This window comes from Hipposideros armiger, unplaced genomic scaffold, assembly GCF_001890085.2.
Source record: "Hipposideros armiger isolate ML-2016 unplaced genomic scaffold, ASM189008v1 scaffold_215, whole genome shotgun sequence".
In the NCBI taxonomy this organism is placed as follows: Eukaryota; Metazoa; Chordata; class Mammalia; order Chiroptera; family Hipposideridae; genus Hipposideros; species Hipposideros armiger.
The window spans coordinates 275,324-296,600 of NW_017731565.1; the positions used below are offsets into that span (position 1 = coordinate 275,324).

Here is a 21,277-nt window from a genome sequence, read left to right on the forward strand (position 1 = left end):
TATCTTATATCAGTTCTCTCTCCTGGGAAACAAACAGATGGGTTTTTTTCTCTTTTACATCTCCTCAAATTTAAAGTTTGGCTGTTTCTTTAAATTAAAAAAATTTGAAGTAAAAATGAATGACTAATGAAAAAAATATCTTAATGGGGCCTTCATCCACAAGCTGGAACATCTGGATAATGCATCTGCTACTCTGTTAATTTCTATCTAGAATATTTAAGTTGTATCCAAAAATGTTTGGCTGTGTTCCAAGTCAACATAGCCAAATTTGATATGATGGATACAAAATCCATAACATGCTCTTGAATAGAGATACTTTATTATAGTATCTAATATTTGAGGCATACTTCTTTTCCCTTTTCCTTTGCATCTCATTTAAATTCATGGTCATTTTTTTAGTGGTATAAATTAATCTGAGACTTGCAAGAGCCTGATGTGTTTGAAGATACGAAATGCAGTGGATTTCCAGTTCTCTACAGTAATATAGCAACTATTAAAAACTGTACAAAGTTAATATTTTTATGGATTTTATCCAGAAAATATAAAATTTTGAACATGACATAGCAATGCCATTTTTACTGCTATGCTATCTCTGCTTTTATATTTAAAGTTTTTATTGTAAGCATAGAGATACTCAGCTGAGAATCTGGCCAATGATTAATTTACTAGAAAAAAATGGATACAGTGTGTCTATATAATGTCTAAGAATCAAATAGCCCTTTTATTCTTTATTTCACTAAACTTGTAATCATGGTATCTTTTTTTGTTATACAGGGAAGCTTTGCTGAAAACCTTTCATTTATTCTGGAAGCTTTAAAAAATGGTAAATAGTAACGTATTTAACAGTATCAAAGATATTTGTTTAGCTTTATTTTTTCCCGTAATTATTAAGTTAATAAATACCTGCTTTTACAAAAAACTAATAAAATAAACATAAAAAAGAATAAAATTATGATCACTAATCCCACCACTATAATACTGATTATCACAACTAACTTTGGTTTCATATCTGTATTCACCTGCAGTATATCATTGATATAAATGAATTTTTTCAATAAAATTATTTTCCATATTGTATAATCTACATCTTTTCACTTAAGAACAGTATGTTGTAAGCATCTTCCCGTGAGTAAATTTGAGTTGCATTATCATTTTTATGGTTCTTATATATTTTGTTCTATAAATATAAATTTACAATAATTTAAAATATAAATTATATTTTATTAATCACCAGTTATGGACTTTTATTTCTAATTTTGTATGATTAAGAAGAAATGCTTAGATGATCATCCAGATATTTCCTGGGGTAAATTTTAATGAGTAGAATTCTGGATTAAAAGGTACCACATTTAAAAGAATAAATATCACCAAATGACCCTAGAGGGTCCATTTTCTAAATATGTTTGAGAATATCTTTTTCTTCACAATTTCAAGAACAATTACAAATTTTTATAATAGAAAAAATTACATCTTTTTGTTTGATTTGCATAATTTTGGTAATGATGCTCATCATTTCCTGTTCTTATTGGCCACTGATATATTCTGGCTTATGTATTTCCAGCTGGTTCTTTGCCTTTTATTGATGTTTATCTTGTAGTTTTTTATTGTAATTCTTGCACTAACCCCCCTTTTCTCTTAAATTTGCTTTGGATTGTCTGTTGAACAGAAGTTTTACATTTTTACATAGTCACAATTTTTTCTCTCTGGATTTTGAAGATATTCACTTATGTTTTCCTCTTATACATATACTTCTAATTTATAATTTGTCTGGAATTTATTTTAGTAAGGTGTAAAGTGGAGCTCTGACCTTTAATAAACCACTTTTCCCCATTGATATAGAATGCTGTATTTTACCAATACTAAATATCTAATTATGTAGTTCTGTTTCTAGACTTTTCTATAGTCCCTGTAGTTTTTATGCCATTTAGGTTGGTGTATATGTTTTATTATCTGTGGTAATAAGTGTGCCCTTATCAGATTTTCTTTTCACTTGTGTATGCAAATATAAAACCTTGAGCCTTTAGGTAATAGTGATGTTTTTGTTTAGAGTTTCCATTGTGATGAAAAAAATGAATCCACAGTCATGTCGAGCTTTTCCCTATATTTGAAATATTAAAATTGTGATTAGAAGGAGTTAAAGTGGTTTTGGTTGAACTTCATAGTTAACCATTGTTTATAAAAATTATTTCTATGGGAAGATATACTTTGCATTTCTAGTAACTAAACAAGTTTCTTCTGAAGCAAAAGTTTTGAGCATAATTTAGTGACTCTCTTTATATTCAATCCCAAAGTGTTTCGTTCTGTGTAGGTGTTAAAAGATCTTTGTCGATTTTCTGATGATAGAAGAACTATGTTTACATAATTTAAAAAACAATAATCTTAGTTTTTCTTCAGTAAACTACTAGAGTTAGTAATTAGACTGAAATACTTGAAGGTATCTTGTCCAGTGAACAATTTTGTTGTTGAATCAATATACATGCATTGGTAAATGTCCTACCCAAAGTAAGGTTATCAATATATGTTTGTTGGATTAACTTTGAAAAACTGAAATGTAGTAAATGGTTTGGAAATTTAAGAAAGGTTGATATAATTAATTGTTAATATAAAATCTCTTGTTTTACCTTAGGTGACAGGACTAGTAGTTGCCCAGTGATCTTCATATTAGATGAATTTGATCTTTTTGCTCATCATAAAAACCAAACACTCCTCTATAATCTTTTTGACATTTCTCAGTCTGCACAGACTCCAGTAGCAGTTATTGGTCTTACATGTAGATTGGTAAGTCTTTCTTTCTATTAAAAAATTAATTATATATGTAATTATTTAGAAAATTAAAGCTTAATTACTGACATAGTCACTTGTGTAGGTCATTATATTAGGCATTTTTTCAAATGTGTTTCACCAATGCCTGGTGCATTTATCCCACTTTTCAACTCAGATTGAAGAGAATAAGAAAACAGTTATCACACAGGCTTATAAACTAATACCTCCAACCCTTCAGTGCAATCACTGAATAAAAAGTGAAGTCAGATTATTCTAATCAATATAATTTCTTCATTAGCAAGTGAAGAGAAAGTTACCATATTGCTGTGTGTAATGCATACTCTTGCCCAAAGTTGTGAGGGAAGTATAAGGATGCTCATTATACATGGGTAGTACTAATTCCGTGTTTATATAAATGTTTTTAATTCCTTTATTTATGCTTATGAGTTAAAAGTGTAACTTTAGAAATAAAGAACAATATCCATATGCAAAATAATATCCTGGAATATGATAATTGGTTTTGTTGAACTTATGACGAACTTGTAATGATGAAGAGTTCTTGGCCTTCTATGATGCATAAATACCGTCAATTTGTTACCAGTACATAAAGTTTCTTGTACCTTGTATCTGTTCTTGTGTTTTGTAATTATTTGTTAATAAAATTTCTTGGGTTGGCCTAGTAGCTCAGTTGGTTAAGAGCTCACTCAAGAGTGTGAGCTCTGAGCAACAGCGGTGCAAGTCCTGGCCTGAGCTGAGCTGCAGCTGAGCTACCAACAGGTGGCAGGATGGCTCAGCTAAAAAGTCAAAACAAAACAAACAAACAAATTTCTTGTAGAATAATATGTTAAAAATAAATACTAAAATTCCTTTATAATACAAAAACCAGTATTAAATGTAAACAAATAAAAATTTGAATTAAAAAGTGAAAAATGAAAGATCTCTTTCCCTGAAAACTTGGGCCAAAAACATGGGTGCACATTATACACAGGAGCGCATTATACAAAATACAGTAAATAATCTTACCACCATTTTATAAAAATGACTAATATTCATAGTTTCTACTTTTACATTTAAGATTCTTTCCATATTTTGAAAGTGCTTGAAATCAACTCAAAAATGATACTATTTCAGCTTCATATGTACATATCTCTGGAAATAAGGCCTATTTATTATTCTCCTTTCCTACAGCTCTCTTTTTTTAGAAAATTGAAACTCTTTACAAAGTCATTTTTCAGTAGTCCTACTAGTGCTGTTTTTCTATGGAGTACCTTGCTCTGTCCTCCTCCCCCAGTGCTCCACAGCTTATGTATGATGTGTGCCTTCATAATAAGCCTCCCTCATAGAACATCTGAATGGTTTTTCACATGTCTTTATTCCTCCTTGAGTACAGCCACCTTTCTTCTTGCTAAAAATAAATAAATAAATAAATCTTCCTTTGGGTGCAAGTGGCAGTGGCAAATGTTATTGACCCAGTGAACGACCAAATAAAGGGTCAGGAGCTCCTTAGCAGTGTTAGCAGTGGCTCTTTTTTAACCTGTATGTATAATTCTCCAACTACACAGTTCTTCAGATGTGTCCATGTTTATAGGGAAAGATCACAAGGACAGATTGAGTAGTGACGTTGCCAGCAAACAACCTCTTCCCTGTGGAATTCCCTTTTTTACTGTTTTCTTTATACCCACATTGCCAATGTTTGTCATTACTGCACCCTACTAAATAGAGTTTACTTTCGTCTCTTTCTTTCCATTTCCAAGTTTAAGGTGCTAATTATTGCTTGCATAGAGTGTTTGTACTACCTTTCAGCCACTTACCTATATGCGTGATCTAGAGCTGCTCCTCAATAGAAAATAAATGAATGTTCCTGTCTCTGAACATAACTTCCTTCTACTGGCACTGTGTTTTTCTTTAAGCTATAAAAACATTTCACATTTTTCATTCAACTTCCCCCCCTTTAGCCCTAAGCTATTAATCTTTCCTGTCTTCCTTCCCAAACTAACCATGATCCCATTTTGATCACTTGAATTCTTTCCTCTATGTAATTGGTTTCTTAACCTATTACATGAAAATATCTGGGTAGATTTAAAAATCCATATTTCTGGGCCTCACCACAGCTTTCTTTTTTCTTTTAACTTTTTATTATAGAAAATTGCCATTAACTTGATTTCTAACTTCTTAAGGGAAAATACCACAAATACAATAGTAGTTTCTAAAATATCACTATCACAAAGCTATAAGCCAAAATCATGCTGTGTTCCTGCCAGTTTCCTCTTGTACAGTGAGTTTCTTCAGTCTAGCAAGGCTTCAGCTTAAATTTGTAGGGAGTTTAGTGAGACGAACTTTGCTGGGTTACATGTGCTGCTGCTTGAGCCTATTACATAAAACAAGATGTTGAAATTTTCATGAATATAAGTCTTAATACATTTTATTATCTTAATTTTTTATCTGAATTCCGTATAGAATGTACAAAGTTCCTTACTGAAACTCTTAATGTTACTACAGCATAAAACTATTCAATAATAGTTATAATTTCTTTAGCAATGACTGTATATGTTTGAATGTTAAAGATTAGCTGAGAATAACAATAGGTAAAAGGCATGCTATCACCAGACCTACAAATGCTTAAAGTGGATTATTTAACGTAGCATGTATAACAGAATTTTTTTAGAGGCTTGGTTTATTTCCATGCCACACTCAAGGAAATGATTTGAGTTTTTAGAGACTTGCATAAATTCTTTGTAATGCTTAATTGTGTATTATAGGATAAGCATTGCTAATCACAGGTGATAGTTCAAATACTTAAACCTCTAAGATGGTTGTTTTTTTTTTTTTTAACATGCATCTTACAGGAATTTCTGTTTGTTTTTAAGGATATTTTGGAACTCCTAGAAAAAAGAGTGAAGTCACGATTTTCTCACCGGCAGATACACTTAATGAATTCATTTGGTATTCCACAGTATCTTAAAATATTTAAAGAACAATTATCTCTACCTGCAGAATTTCCAGACAAGCTTTTCGCTGAGAGGTGGAATGAGAATGTGCAGGTAACTTTGAACAAAAGCAGTGATGTTAAAGTAATTTTTGTGTCTTGCTATATACCATTTGAAAGTAAGTAAAACTTACAAATTTTTAAAATTTGTAAATTAGCACAAAGCTTCTAATGTTACTGTGGCATAAAAACTGCATTAATACAAATTATACGCTTTTTTGTGTGTGTATTGTCTTCTTTTAATAGACAGTTAAATGTCATAGCTCCTAAATTTTTTTCTCTCAAAAGAACTTTAATGAGATTTTTGTTTTATATATATATATATATATATCTGATTTATCTTTCAGGTTATGTTTTTAATTCATTTCAATCATAAAAATAAGTATTTTCTTTATTTTACAAGCTTCAATATATCACTTTTAGTGATTCCTACCTACCTATCCAATGTGATTTTTTTTTTTTCCTCCAGGGTTCATATACAACGTTAGCTTTATTATCTCGTTGGGTCTATTCAGAGGCAACCCAGGCCGTGGCACTTCTGGTTATGTTTTCTACATAGGCGAACCACATGTTGGAATCACTGGAGCCCTGAGGCTCATAGCTGTAATACAAAGGCAACTTCACATGTTGTTTTAAAGATTTACTAAACCTGTGGACTCTGTAAACTTACCTACCCTGAAGTTGAACAGCCTAACTTGTATAGGCCATTGTTATATCAATTCAATATACCATGGTTCCCCAAAAATAATACCTAACCAGAAAAAAGCCCTAGCATGATTTTTCAGGATGCTCGTAATATAACCCCTACCCCAAACATAAGCCCCAGTTAAGATCATCAGCCAAACATGACTGTTTGAATAAATGTAGATTTTTGTACATGAATAAATGAATAAATGTAGATTGTTGGAACAAAAATTAATATAAGACCCGGTCTTGTTTTCGTGGAAACACCACGGTACTAGCATCAATTTATCTTATGCTAACAAAAAGTTTCAGTTGGCAGGAAGAAGAGAGAGGGAGTGGAGGGGGGGGGAGAGAGAGAGAGAGAGAGAGAGAGAGAGAGAGAGAGAGAGAGAGAGGGAGAGAAAGAGAACTTAACTGAAAAACAGTGTTGCTAAATAAATCCCACATAGAAGAATCTTTTAAAAATATGGATCCTGTGAAAGTGGAAAATAATATTAAAAGTCCTTGGTTTTGAAAAACTGGTCTGTAATATTAAATAACAATGAGTGAGGATGATTAAATGCATGGATAATTAGAGTTACACAGCCTGTATTCACTGGCTCATGTTAAAACAATATTGATTTAATCTTAAATACCAATACCAAATTAAAAGAATTTTGCATTAAATTATCTTACTCCTAAATGATTCTTGTTTTTTCCCATCTTTGTTGAGGTATAATTGACAGATTAAAAATTGTATGTATTTATGGTATCACCTTGATATTTTGATATACATATATGTTGTGAAATACCACAATCAAGCTGTTTTACATATCCATCACGTCACATAGGTATCATTTCTTTTTTTTTTTTTTTAATGTGGTGAGAACAGTTAAGATCTATCCTCTAAACAAGTTTCAGGGGTACAATACTACATTGTTAACCGTAGTCACATTGCTGTACATTAGATCTCAGAACTTAACTCATCTTGCAAAATTGAAACTTGATTCTTGTTTTGATACTAAAATATAGTCTGCTTATGTAAGCATTATTAATTCTGACATATTCCTTTTTTTTAAAGTTCATTGAACAAAATTCAATCAGTGCATCAGAATACATGGTAAAAGGTAGAAGTTTCCCTTATGCAAACTCATCCTTCCTTCTTTTACTACAAAGTATTTAATTGGTTTATAGCATTTCAGACCTTATATACATACTAAACTTGTTTTTACACAAAGGGTTCAAACTTTACATGTTATTACTTGTTGTACCTTTTTCACTTTGTTCTGATTGATAATTCCATATTATTTTTCCTAATGTAACTAGATGGAATTGCATGTAAAAACTGCTAACTGTATTCTTAAAATTCAAGTATTGTGCCATGATATAATTAGGTGTGGGTCCTTACCTCCACCCTCCTCCCCAAACTAACCTTGCCTGGGACTCAGATATTTGTTAGATAGGGCAAGTCTTCCCTGATCCTGTATATAATTATAAGATTCCAGATTTTAGGAACACTTTATAGTTGGTGCGCCCACATTGCCCCTCCCATTACATAGGTCTAGAGTTGATCGGAGCGCTGGGTCTTTGGCCTCTGAATCCACTGTTCAGTGCCTCAGACGTTCACCTTCTCCTGCTCTTGAACTTATTGTCTTGTTACCACAGTGTGTTTTTCTGTCTTAGAGATTTAGGTGCATTCTTTCTTGGTATTTAAATATCTGCTGTACTGTCCCAGATCTTTTATTATTTATACCCTTGCTCACTTTCTTTCCTAGCGCGACTTAATCGCCCAGGTTGTACTGTGCCGTAATCCATCTTTCTGTCCTTCCTGGATCTGAGTGGGTGTGTAAGGGAAGTAGATGATGAAGGTGACTGGGGAAGCATAACTGGTGACTGAGAAAATGGGTAACCGTGTCATAGTGGAGTGGCTAACCCTTAGGTTTGGTCCTTTTTTGCTGATCCTATATCATGGGGTTTAGGGCCAGATGATAAGAATGCCTGTGCACACCATCCTGTCATCTTTTTGACAATCTCACAGTTTTTTTGTAAGGTAAAACTCGTACCACTGGAGGGTGTTTCTCTTAGTTTTAATATTTTCTTCCCCGTTCTAATCATCATTTGCCACCTCCCTTTTGTAGGCTAATAAATGAACTTCACTTGAATAATATGTCAGCACCATGGCCAGAGGCCCTGCCCTGTGGGTGGGGGTGGGGTGGAGAGTGCATTGAGGGAGCTATCCTTTCCTTCAGTGCTGACTATTCAGGAAGTTTTTCTGATTCCAAGGTTAAACCAAAAGCTATGGTACAGATAACAGGTCGCCTATGAAATCTCATCCAAGAACTATCTTTAGGATAGTGTTGAACCTGGACCTCCTGCCTAACTTGAATGTTTTAGCCCTACCCTAAGTGAGTCAAATATGCAAGCAGAGCACACCATCTCAGCATGGCAGTATAAGGGAAATCTCTACATAAAAGAACATTTCAAAGGACCATAGCTAATTCTCCTCAAAGGAAATTCCCCGAGGTACTATAGCTAAAGTTCCAGGAAGATTTACCTACTTTCTTAAACCTCCCCTGCTTAGTTAACAGAAGGTGAGAACGTTTAGCAGCAACTGACTAGGAGATGAGTATATACACTGCTGCCACTGAGCTGTCCTGGAGCAGCATGAGTCCTGAAGTGCAGGTGTGGCCCTGGAACAGACTGCTTAGAATCTGCCTGAAGAGGGCACCCGCCAAACACACTGTGCAGTCAGCACAATATGAGCTTGCTTCTGCGACTTCTACTCCTGAGTTCATCAGTAAAACGGAAATGTAATCAGCTTCCCTGAACAACACGGGGGTGGGGGGGGGTGTCTTATTTCTGGGAATTTCCATGTTCCTGTAGGTGATGTCAGTCAGTCCCTGTCTTATTTCCCTTACATCATTTCCTGAGCCAACCATAAGGAATCTTTTAGTCAAAAAAGATAAAGTCAGTCATGTTTCAAAACTAAGATCTAATATCTTCAATTACTATCATAATTAGTTAAATATAATAGACATCCAATAAGTGGTTATTGATAGTAGCCTTATCCTCAAGTAATTTATAGTGTTTGAATCAAGGTGAAATTAAAAATGTAATGAGTTTATATTTTTTAATGGCTCCCATATAGATCTTGTAAACTTTTTTTGAGAGTAGATTAATTATGGGAGCAAGGTGATAGCTTTCAGAAAAGGGAAGTTGGATTTAGACCTCTAAAAATAGAGATAAACAGAAAGGGTATGTAGAGAAGACTAACCCTTCAACACATCTTTTTTTTTAAAAAAAATACGTTCTTTAAAAAAGAATTGAATTCTTGCAGAGAAAATGTGTCTTATCAATATTTTTGTCCCGGGTAATTTTCTTTAGTTTTCCTAACTGCTCTGATTTTAATACATCAGCTTTATAAGTGACTTGATAAGTCAACAATTGCAGAAGCCAGGACTACAATTAATTTCCAAAAGTTTTTTTTATTTGAATTACTTGGCTTTATTATTTAATGTTATGTTGTATACTTCCAAAGGGTGTTTAACCCTGTTTAAGATAAAAAGATATGTATAGTAGCAGCAAGCCCTTTAAAATAGAAAGAGAAGATTAAAAACAACACCAAGGAAATGGGATTATAATATATTTATTGAGAGCATAAAACTGCATTTCATGAGACTAGAACTTATTTCTGAATCTGAATGTTCTTAAAGTGGAAGAAGTAGAGACATGCAGTTTTAGCTCTGGAAAGTATAGAAATAATTAGTACTTTTCTGGGCTATGGGACTTTTTTTTTTTTTTTAAGGGAATGATCCTTATTCCTTGCATAATTTTTTAAAAATGATGTCAATCTTCCCCAAGCCATTCTTGGCTCTGCCGACTTTGAATTTACTCTCCTTTCATCTAATCTTCATTGCCAAGTGTACCTCACCTTTCATTAATCCTAATTCACTGTAGTCACTTAGCTCTTTTAGATTCTGCTTTTTTAAGGGGCCCTATTGATCTGTGAATTTCAAAAGCCTTTAACTGCTTCTCAAAATGTATCTTCATTTCATCATACAAAGTACTTTAGATTTGATCACCACTTCCTTCTTAAAGTTTTCTTCCCTTGGTTTCCTTGCTCTCTCTTGTATTCTCTTCTAGTCTTCCGCATCTTCCTCAGTCTCTTACTTTGCTCCACTTTTCCATCTACTTTTTCAATACTGATAATCCAAGTGTCACTTCCTGACCATACCGCTCTCGCCACTCTTCCTGGTACATCCCATATCCCATAGTATCACCTCTGATTTTTTTTCTTTCCTCTCTCAAACCCTTTCTCCTCCACTTCTCACCAGTTGATTCTCCATCAGACACATTTTTCATAAATGTCTTAATTCTCTCCTGTTTTCACACCACTGTATTAATTCAGACCCTTTTTGTCTTGTGTATGGACAATAGCAATTGCTTCCAAGCAGGCTTTCCTGCCTTTGTCTTCATCTGATCACTTTGCCAGTAACTGATACTCAGGATAACATGACTACCTACCTCTTCAGTATGCCACAGCCTTCCCCCCATTACTCATGCTAGTCCCTGTAGCTGGAATCTTCTTTCTTCTTTTTAGCCTGTTGATTCATACAGTTTAATACTTTAACTTGTTTTCCCAAGTATAATAACTCTTCTTCTCTGTTGTGTTTTGTGCTGCATTTTGGTCATCCCACTATATACATATCACTGTATAGATTCCATTTTTAGATTAGAAATTTTAGGGTAGCAAGGATTATGTTTTATCTTTGTGTCTATTGAATTAATGTAAAGGGATAAGAAGAAAATCAATAGACTGGAAATTTGATTTTGATTTTTATGTTCTACAAAAAAGACCGGCAACTATTTAATAATCAATAAATAGCATTAATGAGGTACACCAACTATTGAGGCACAAGATTATATTTAAGTTCTAAACTGCATTATTCCTTATTTCTGTTTTGATTCTTTTTCCCTCTAGTGTCTCTCAGAAGATAGAAATGTGCGAGAAGTACTACAGAAGCATTTCAATGTCAGCAAAAACCTGCGGTCATTGCACATGCTATTGGTTTGTATTAGTTTTATTATCATTCATTTTATTTCACGAGATAATTATGTTTTGATGGGAATTGATTGACCCTGTAGGTAAATTTTGTGAGCATTAATGTGTTTACTACACTGAGTTTTCCAATCTCTGAATATGGTACAGCTCTCCTTTTCTTTAGTTCTTCTTTGATTTCTTTCATCATTTTATAATTTTTACCACACAGATACTGTTTTACATGTTTATACTGTTTTACATGTTTAAAGTGTATACCTAAGTAACTTTTTTGGAGCAGTTGTAAATGATATTTTGTTTCTAATTTTGGCTTCAATATGCTCATTGTTGGTATATAGAAATACGATTGATTTTTGGATGTTGATGTACTCTGCAATCTCGCTGAGCTCATTCCAGGAGTTTATTAGAAATTCTTTGAGATAATCATATCATCTGCAAATAGAGTTTCCCTTTGTCTTTGCAATCTAATGTATTTATTTTTTTTCTTGTCTTACTGCCATGACTAGAACTTCTCTTATGTTGAATATGAGTGATGAGGATGCACATCATTGCCAATTTTTCAGTCTTAGAGGGAAAGCATTTACTCTTTTACCATTAAATATGATGTAAGCTGTAGATTTTCTGTACATGTTTATTATCAAGTTAGGGTAATTCCCATCTATTCCTAACTTGTTGAGAGTTTGTTATGAATGGGTGTTGTATTTTGTCAAATGCTTACTCTGTATCATTGGATTTGATCTATGATTTTTCTTCTTTACATCTTAATCAGTATCAATAAAGGAGTACTTGATTGTTCCAAAAATTAAAGCTGTTCCTTCACTAAGAGTATTTGATATTAGCCTAATATTTCTAGAAAATTATGGTAAATACCTTTCAAGATAAAAATACTTTTTGTTTCGTGAATTTCTTCTTGTTTACTTTCATTCATAATAAGAGGTATCATTTACTAAATAACATATGAGCCAGATAATATAGTTACTTTACCAACATTATGTCTAACCTTTACCATAATCCTTTGGTGTTTTTACCTTTATTTTTGAAGAAACTGAGGTTCCTTGTTAAATAACTTGCCCCAGGTCACACAGCTAGTAGACTGCAAACCCAGCTCATATCCAAGGCACTCTGGCTTCAACCTTGTGTCCTACTTTACTATATGGTTCTGCTGTGTTTGCTGATAGATTCTCCTTCCCCATTTCTGTTTTTGCTGAGGAAATTTAAGAGTTGCTTTTTTTTCTCCCTGTATACTTCCTTGTTAGCAGTCACCCTCCCATCCATCAAAATCACTGCCATTTTCACCAACAGCTGTCTTTATTATAAAAGAATTTGGGGATTAAGAATTTTTAAAGTAGGAGTTTTAGTTATTTATGTACCAAAAAGACTAATTACCAACTTGTGGTATATAAAGGATACACACACACACACACACACACTTCTCATTATTCTGAGAAAATCTGTCTCAAAATTGTCAACATGAACAACCATTGTTTTTCCAGTTTCCGATATTCTTAATTCAAGGTAGTGGCTTGATTTATTTTTTTTATTTTTATTTTTTTGGTTTGTCTTAAGAAAAGTTTTGGAGTTGGTGGAAATTATAAAGAAGAAAGAAAAACTTGACTAAGATTAAATACAGTTTGGATAATTATCAACAAAAAATTAGGAGTTATACACATAGCAAAAAATACCCTCATTAACATATCCAAAAGTAAATTCCAGGTTGATAAACCTAAATGTATGTACAAAAACAAAAATTTTAAAAATTTAGAAAAAAATATAGAGAAGATATTTGTAATCTCGCTCAAGGTAGGGGAAGATTTCTTAGAGAAGATACACACATCACAAGCCACGAAAAAAAAAATGGGTAGAGTTAATTACATTGAGTTTTTAAATGTCTGGACAAAAACCGAAGACTGATTGGGAGAGCATATATGCATGCATGCACTATCCAATGCATAATCAATAAAGGAATGAGCTAAGAATGTGAGCAAGCAATCCACCAATGTAGAATCCCGCATGTCTTACAATATACAAAGATGTTTAACCTCTCCAGCAACAGGGAAATGGTACAATTTAAACTTTACATAATTAAACACTACAATTAAACCTTTTTTTTTTTTTCCTGTCAGTCTGGCAGGTGTCAAAGTTTATTTCTGATAGTATGGTGTCTGTGACTATAAAATTTATTGCTGCTGATAGTGTAAATATGTAGATGCATTTTAGAGAACAATTTGGCAGCTTAGGTATGTAGAGAGACTCAGGCACACAGGAGAGCATGTACAGCATTGTTTATTGCAGCCTTATTTATAATTGTAAAAAAAGGAAATGAGAGATGTCCATCAATAAGGGAAAGAAATTGTGAGTATACACAAAGGAATACAATAGGAAAAAATGAATAAGCTAGCATTCATACCTTCACATGGATAAATTCTCAGAATAGATGTTCAGTGAAGAGAGAGTTGCAACAATACAATACAGTATTTATATAAAACTTGAAAATCACTCTGTATTGTCTAGGAATGTATACACATGTAGCAGAAGCATAAAAACGCGCGCACGTGTGTGTGTGTGTGTGTGTGTGTATAAGGAAGAGCAGAGCCCCACCATGGGAAGAGGAGGGGCTTCAACTGTATAAAATTACATTTCTTTAAACTGAGGAAGTGGTCATGAATATGCATTATATTATTGTCTTGCCTTTTTTATATGTCAAAAATATTTTATTATAAAGAAAAAAGAAACGGTAAGAGAAAGGGAAGGAGCTACTGGGTACCCAGTTCCCTTCCTGTAGGGGAATGAAGTACAAGGATAGCCAAACTCTTCTGCTCAACCGAGGACCCTAAACCTTGGTTAAAATGGAGAAGACTTTCTAGTGTAAATATGTCCCAAATGGTACATAGTACATGCTTACATAAACAAAATTATTTACTGTTCACCTGAATGTCATTCATTTTTATCTGCTAAATCTGCTAACCTGATTTAAATGACTAAATCTAAATGTTATGAAAATTACAAATAATCTTCAAATCCAGGATTTGTGTTAGTTGTTGGAAAGGCAGCTAGCTACATGAAAAGTGGACTCTGCTTTCAGGGAGAATTGTTTCTGATTGTAATTTTGGTTTTTATTTTTTTCCTTTTTGTATAATTGAACATAAAGTAGCTAATTTTTCTGTCTGTCACTTATTACTAGCCTGGATTTGTTAATTGGGCAGTAAAAAAGTTTATACAAGTCACAGAAATGTCTTTTTGGTTTGGTTTGGTCCTAGGCTTTAAATAATATTCTTATTTATTTTTGTTCTCTTCTCCTTGCCCTACTCCTTTTAAATGTTTTTCTTTCAAGGAGTTAATAACAAGTGGGAAGCAGTACAGAGAACAGCGGAACTTTTTTGTATGCTTTACATTTATAGAGTTATGGCATATGAATTGAAATACTAAATTTTAATAGAGTTGAATATAAGAGAATATTTTTCCCAGGCATTAATATTTACTCTCTCATAAGAATAGACTCTCCAAATTAAGAAGTTTTGTTCAGTAATATCTCCAAATTGCATAAGTAAATATATAATTGCTTTTCTGATCCTCATTTCCCCAGATGCTTGCTTTAAATCGTGTAACAACCTCACACCCGTTTATTACTGCAGCAGATCTGATGGAGGCAAACCAGCTGTGTAGTATGGATTCTAAAGCAAATATTGTCCATGGTAAGAAACCTACTTGATAAATACTTTTGTATAGGTTTAAATTTATATAATGGAATGCTTTTCACAATTGTAACTAACCCTTTGTATAGACTACTGTTATATCTATTCAGCCTTTAACTCAACCCTTTAAAAGGCATTGTCGCCCCCATTGAAAGTGAAAAGAACACTCCACCTCCCGCCACATTGGAAACCCAGCTAAGACTGTATCGCATGTGTTCTTGTTGCACCAGGTGCTCCTGAGAAGCATTGGCTTCCAGCCACCTGGGTTCACTGTCCATTTTGAGAATCTACTGAACCTTCTTTCCAGGAAAAAACATTTAGATATAATTTCCAGGGATTTAGGGATTCTCTGAATAATCAAGGGCTCTATGTGATTTAAAATTACATAATAATTGCAGCAGCTTAGGTGTATGTTTACTGTGGGCCATATGGTTAAGTGCTTGATAATATTATCTCTCATCTTTATAATACCTGAGTTAAGGAAGATCCTTATTTCACTGATATAAAAACTAAGCTCAGGGAGGTTGAATAACTTGCCTAAGATTATATGGATAATAGTAAATGAAACACATTTGAATCTGGGGTAGTCGAACCCCTCCCACATCTCAAATCCACGACCTTCCACTTGATCATTCTATTTGGAGGACAGTTATTTCAGCCTATGTATCTGTAAGTAAACTACAATTCATAGTTTGTTTCCCTTTTACTACAGGTCTGTCAATCTTGGAAATCTGTCTTATAATAGCAATGAAACATTTAAATGACATCTATGAAGAGGAGCCCTTTAATTTTCAGATGGTCTACAATGGTGAGATGAGACTGGTGGTTTCTTTCTGACTCTTCCCCATGCTATTTGAAGGTACTAACTTTGTCATTGCTTTCTGTCCAGAGTTCCAGAAGTTTGTTCAAAGGAAGGCCCATTCTGTTTATAATTTTGAGAAACCTGTTGTTATGAAGGTAAGATTCACTGTTATTTTTCTGCACACAGGTATATTTTTATATCTAATTTGATTGTCCAGTTGACCCTTGAACACCACGGGTTTGAACTGCACAAATCCACTTACATGCACATTTTTTTTCAATAAAGACTGCAAATATATTTTCTTTACCTTAAACAGCGGTTCTCAACCTGTGGGTTGCGACCCCTTTGGGGGTCCAACGACCCTTTCACACAGGGGTCGCCTAAGACCATCGGAAAACAAAAAGATATTTACATTACGATTCATAACAGTAGCAAAATTACAGTTATAGAGTAGCAACGAAAATAATTTTATGGTTGGGGGACACCACAACATGAGGAACTGTATTAAGGGGTCGCGGCATTAGGAAGGTTGAGAACCGCTGCCTTAAGATTTCCGTAATGACATTTTCTTTTCTCTAGCTTACTTTAAGAAAGAATGCAGTACATAATACATATAACATACAAAATATGTGTCAATCCACTGTTTTATGTTATTGGTGAGGCTTCCAGTCAACAGTAGGCTGTTAGTAGTTTGGGGGAGTCAACTTACTCAAATAGGGATTGACTGGGGGTGGGGAGTTGTTGGCACCACTAATCCCCACATTGTTCCTGGGTCAATTGTATGTATCATAGTTGCGCTTTTATTAATTTTTAAACATTAGATACTTATAGGATTTTTCTTTTTTCAAAACAAATTATCTAAAAACAAAATGAATAGTTTGAAGCAGCCAGTGTTTTAGTTTGTGGAGGTATACTGCCCTCTACTGTCTATTCCTAGCACTTGCTTCAGATAAGGAATTACAGTCTATGAAATACATTGATACAACCCTATCCCTTTACAACCAAGGTTTGTCTTTATAATCTCAGCAGTAATCAGAGACAAAAATGCTGATTTTAGCCATGAAGAAACCAAAGGACAAAATCTCATTAGCTGCTAAGGGCATCCAGAGGAAGTTTTATTAGGGGTTGGATGAGGCATAAGTTTCAAAACTAGAAATATGTGAGGCACATACAACCAAAAAAAAAGGTGACATTATCTTTAAAAATAAATGTTATTTAATCTAATATACCAAAAACATTTTAATCTGCAATCAGTATAGAAAATTATTAATGAAGTGTTTTCCTTTATTTTCTTTCATGTTTAGATTTTGAATTTCAGTGTGTGTTTATACCTAAAGCACATCTTAATTCACTAAATAGTCATTGGAAATACTTGCTTTTTAGATGCCATAAATATTTTAGCTGAAGAAGTACATTTATTTTGAAATTGTTTCAAACATACTTAAAATTTTCTATTTGACTCAAGTATCAGTTTTTAAATTAAATGTAATGAAAATTAAATGAAATTAAAAATTGAGTCCCAAATTTCAAATGCTCCATCGCCCTGTGTGGCTAGTGGTTACCTATTGGACAGCATGGCTGTAGAGGACTTTATGGGAGGAAACATCTGTTTTTTTTTTAAAGCAGTTGACCCATACGTCCTTTAGCATTCCTTATAGACCCTTGTAGTCAGAATTTTATTTCTAGTAGCAACCAAAAAATGTGAGTACGAGGCATTGCCATTCTTCAAAACAACAGAAAGAGTATTTAACACACTGGACGTTATTTTTTTCCCCGTTCCTAATGTCCGTGTCTGTCTGATAGTCATACTTTGTGGGAGTTGTATGAGTGGAAAGGGTTACCTGAGCATTTAAATTCTTACCAGTTTCTACATTTTATATGAGAGCATTTTTGCTGCCTAGGAATATTGTAAATCTCCTCAATTTTTATTCAGCCCCACAGCCTGCAGCCTCTGGTATTTCTCATTTTCAGAAATGAATGGTGTCTGAGCTATGTATTTCTCTTTCCATCAGAATCTTTATGATACGTAAAGAATATACTAGTGATATTTTTCACAATGAGGCTGTAAGAATAGAAAGCTCAGGAATCTATTTCAGTGTGTCAATGTTTAATGGTTAGTATGTCATGACTTAATGATTTGTTTTCATACACTAATAAAATACCTAAATCAATAATCAAGGTTAGAAAAGACATAATACATGAGTATTAGAGGTAACAGGAAAAGGACAGAAAAGACCCCTGTTAAGGTGGGGAAGATGAAAGAAAGGGACTTCTTGACAGGTGTGGCAGCTTCCTTCAGACTTTTTAGGGATACGGGAGACCATCCTCTCCCCTCCTGCCACCATTCTGCTGAGTCATTATTTATAGAATCAGCTGAACACTTGGTGTGCTCTACCTAGGGCATTCCTGCCTCCCTCTTATTTGCAATTCTATTAAATTTTTACACAGCAAAGCCTTTACAAAGGTTGAAACAAAATGTAAGTGCACGTTTAAGTAATCTAGGTAATGAGTCAAAAAGTATTGGTCATACACATCTTAGGTTTTTACAGAGAACTAGAAACCCTTCGTTAACTGAAGCATCAGGAGGAGTTATGATACAGAATGAGATTAGGGAAAAAACTGTATTGTGCAGACTGGATCAAAATTTGCCGTTTACATTTAGCAGTGTGGGGACAGATAACTGTATATTGACACAACTTCACCTGGTATATGAAGTTTTTATGAGGTTGATGAGAATTGTTTTTGAACCCTATTGATTTCTATTAAGTTTGTTTCCTGGCATTCTGTTCCACAACTGACCAAAACCCTTAACTGTTCCCTGGGTTAATGTTGTTACTTTACTTCCCCTATTGAACCCAAACTATTTCTTTCATCTTTCAGGCTTTTGAACATTTACAACAGTTAGAATTAATAAGGCCCATGGAAAGAACTTCAGCAAATGCACAGAGGGAGTACCAGCTGATGAAACTACTTTTGGATAATACTCAAATCATGAACGCTCTGCAGAAGTACCCGAACTGTCCCACAGATGTTAGGCAGTGGGCCACATCCTCACTAAGCTGGTTATGAATGTCACCATCAGCTTCAGTTATGGAATTTCAGGCAGAATTCTCTAAACTAAAAGCTGTTGTCCTTTAACAAGATGTTATTGCATTTTCTTATGTTTATAAACATGTATTTTTGTATTTATGGGGGATGCTGCACATGTAGTATTCTTGGCTGTATCATGCCTTTAAATCATGAGCAGTTAGTTACATGATGTGTAATTCCAATAATTTAGACTTACGTTGTAAGTAGAAGTTAAAAAAAAGTTAATGTGACAATTTTATAGGGATTGAACCATATGCTTATTTAACCATTGTGAAGGATTAATGTGTTACATTTGAAGAGTTCATTTCAACCCAGCAACCAGGTGTTTTTACAAACCTTAAACAAAGCAGTAAAGAAACAGTGGTACTAGTTGAGGTGTAATGAGTAATCTTTTGGTTCAGTGGGAGGTGCTGCATTTCCCCCCCCTCCCTGTACCCATGGAAATTTTGAATTCTATTCCAGACCCAGGTCTGCTAATGCAAGAGACTGACCAGTTTGGCCAGAAGATGGTTCACATGGAAGAAAAAGACCAAAAGTCTGGACACTTTCTTCCAGACTTCTCAAAATGTGGTACTTACACCTTCTATAGAAGAACCCCTTGAAGGGTTTTTTAAACACAGATTCTTGGGCTTATTCTAGGCCAAAAGCATCAGAATTTGTCTTCAGGAACTTTAGGAGATTCCTAGAAAGCCAATCCCACAAATAAACTAGGAAATGTTTGCAGTGTTAACTAAATCTATTTATTTGTATGAAAAAGTAAAAATTTCCCATGTGGAAATGTCAGCCAAAGTAGCACCTTATAAATTCAGGAATCCATAAACTAATATAGGTATATGCTTAAAGTGAAATTTAATAAGCATCTGTTAAGTGTCAGTGACTTCATTTATTCAAGATTGATTGCCTGTTTCATGAAAGAAGGTTTACAAAAGACAGTCCCTATCTTTGTGCAGTTTATAATTCTTGTAACAGTCAAAGGTCATGATAGTTATGTACTATTCTTTACAGATGAGAGAACAGTGGCATTGTCCAGAATCACACAGGTAGAGAATGATTGACAGACCCTGATTCAACTCAGGTTTGGTTGACACCAAAGCCCGTTATTGAGACCTGAAGTTCAGTAATGGATTCCTTACTATGTATTGTCTAAAGTGTGCTCTAAGAAATGCTTTATCTGGTTTTTCAGAAGTATCGAATATAGAATATATGTGCATAAAAGGTTTTCCGTAGTTACAACCTATTCTTTTGCACACCCAGCCTCCCTTCCCTGACCTTGAAGTCTTCAGATCACTGTCATTTATTATATTTTTCAGCAATATTAATACTTTTCAGCAATCTTATTATACCTAAGGCTTGCACACTGGTTTTATGCAATACTCTTGATTCTTAGGGGATATTTTACCAAAATACTTAACATGGTAGCATCACTGTTACTAGAAAAAAAGGCTTTTACCCTTGAGCTAAAATTGTCCCTTTGAAAAACTTTTCTAAACTATTTTAAGGCACTGAACTGACCGTAAAATCACCTAAAGAACTTGAGGTGCTTGACTTGATTACAAATTCTTATTAGGTTAAGGTGCCACTGAAGGCTGAGAGCCCTCATCTGCCTCCCTCACTGTACATGAGCTACAGAAGATCCATCAACATCCAGGTAAACAGATTTAAAAACTAAGTAGCAAGCTGGGTTTTCATTTTCAGTGAAACAGAAAGCAAATTAGAAAAAAGAGGTTAGCAAAAGGCATGTAGATGGTGTCCGTGTCTATATCCCAGTGGCACTTTTTGAGGGAAGGATGGATGTCGCTGTTCTCCTTTCCATACTAACACAGAGAAGCTAAATGTTTTTACAAAATTTCTAAACTAACTTCATTCTTAAATTGCTTAAACCATCATCAACAAAATAACCAAACCTGAAAAGCCCTAGTAAAAAGCTTTAGAGAATAATGTATACAAACATGGCTTAAAAATACCTTCTTCATTTACTAGAGGAGGAATGTAGCCTTTGAACAGCAGTCAAAAACCTGTGACCTCCTTGGATCCTCAGATTGCAAAGGTGAGGAACATGTTGGAGGCTTCAGTGCAGCTTTCACTCGTGATCCTTTCAGGTGCCCCACCAAAAAACAGGATCTTATTTAAAAAAAATTTTAAAACACCACCTTTCCAATTCACATGTGTGTGAACAGCTCTCGGGAATTAAAACCTGTTGGTCCAGATGTACTGCGAGCATA

General features: G+C 34.0%; 1 protein-coding gene across 11 annotated transcripts in view; it reads left to right on the forward strand.

Moving 5' to 3' along the window:
- The window catches only part of ORC4 (origin recognition complex subunit 4), a 69,984-nt gene extending 50,560 nt beyond the window's left edge, over positions 1–19,424 (forward strand). For all 11 annotated transcript variants that reach the window (XM_019654179.1, XM_019654177.1, XM_019654175.1 and 8 more), the window contains 8 exons: positions 775–823; positions 2,627–2,778; positions 5,631–5,804; positions 11,394–11,480; positions 15,055–15,163; positions 15,876–15,971; positions 16,053–16,120; positions 18,846–19,424. In XM_019654179.1, coding sequence (XP_019509724.1) covers positions 775–823; positions 2,627–2,778; positions 5,631–5,804; positions 11,394–11,480; positions 15,055–15,163; positions 15,876–15,971; positions 16,053–16,120; positions 18,846–19,034 — 924 coding nt within the window. In that variant the 3' untranslated portion in view covers positions 19,035–19,424. The remainder of the gene's footprint in view (positions 1–774; positions 824–2,626; positions 2,779–5,630; positions 5,805–11,393; positions 11,481–15,054; positions 15,164–15,875; positions 15,972–16,052; positions 16,121–18,845) is intronic.
- The last annotated feature ends 1,853 nt before the right edge of the window (positions 19,425–21,277 follow it).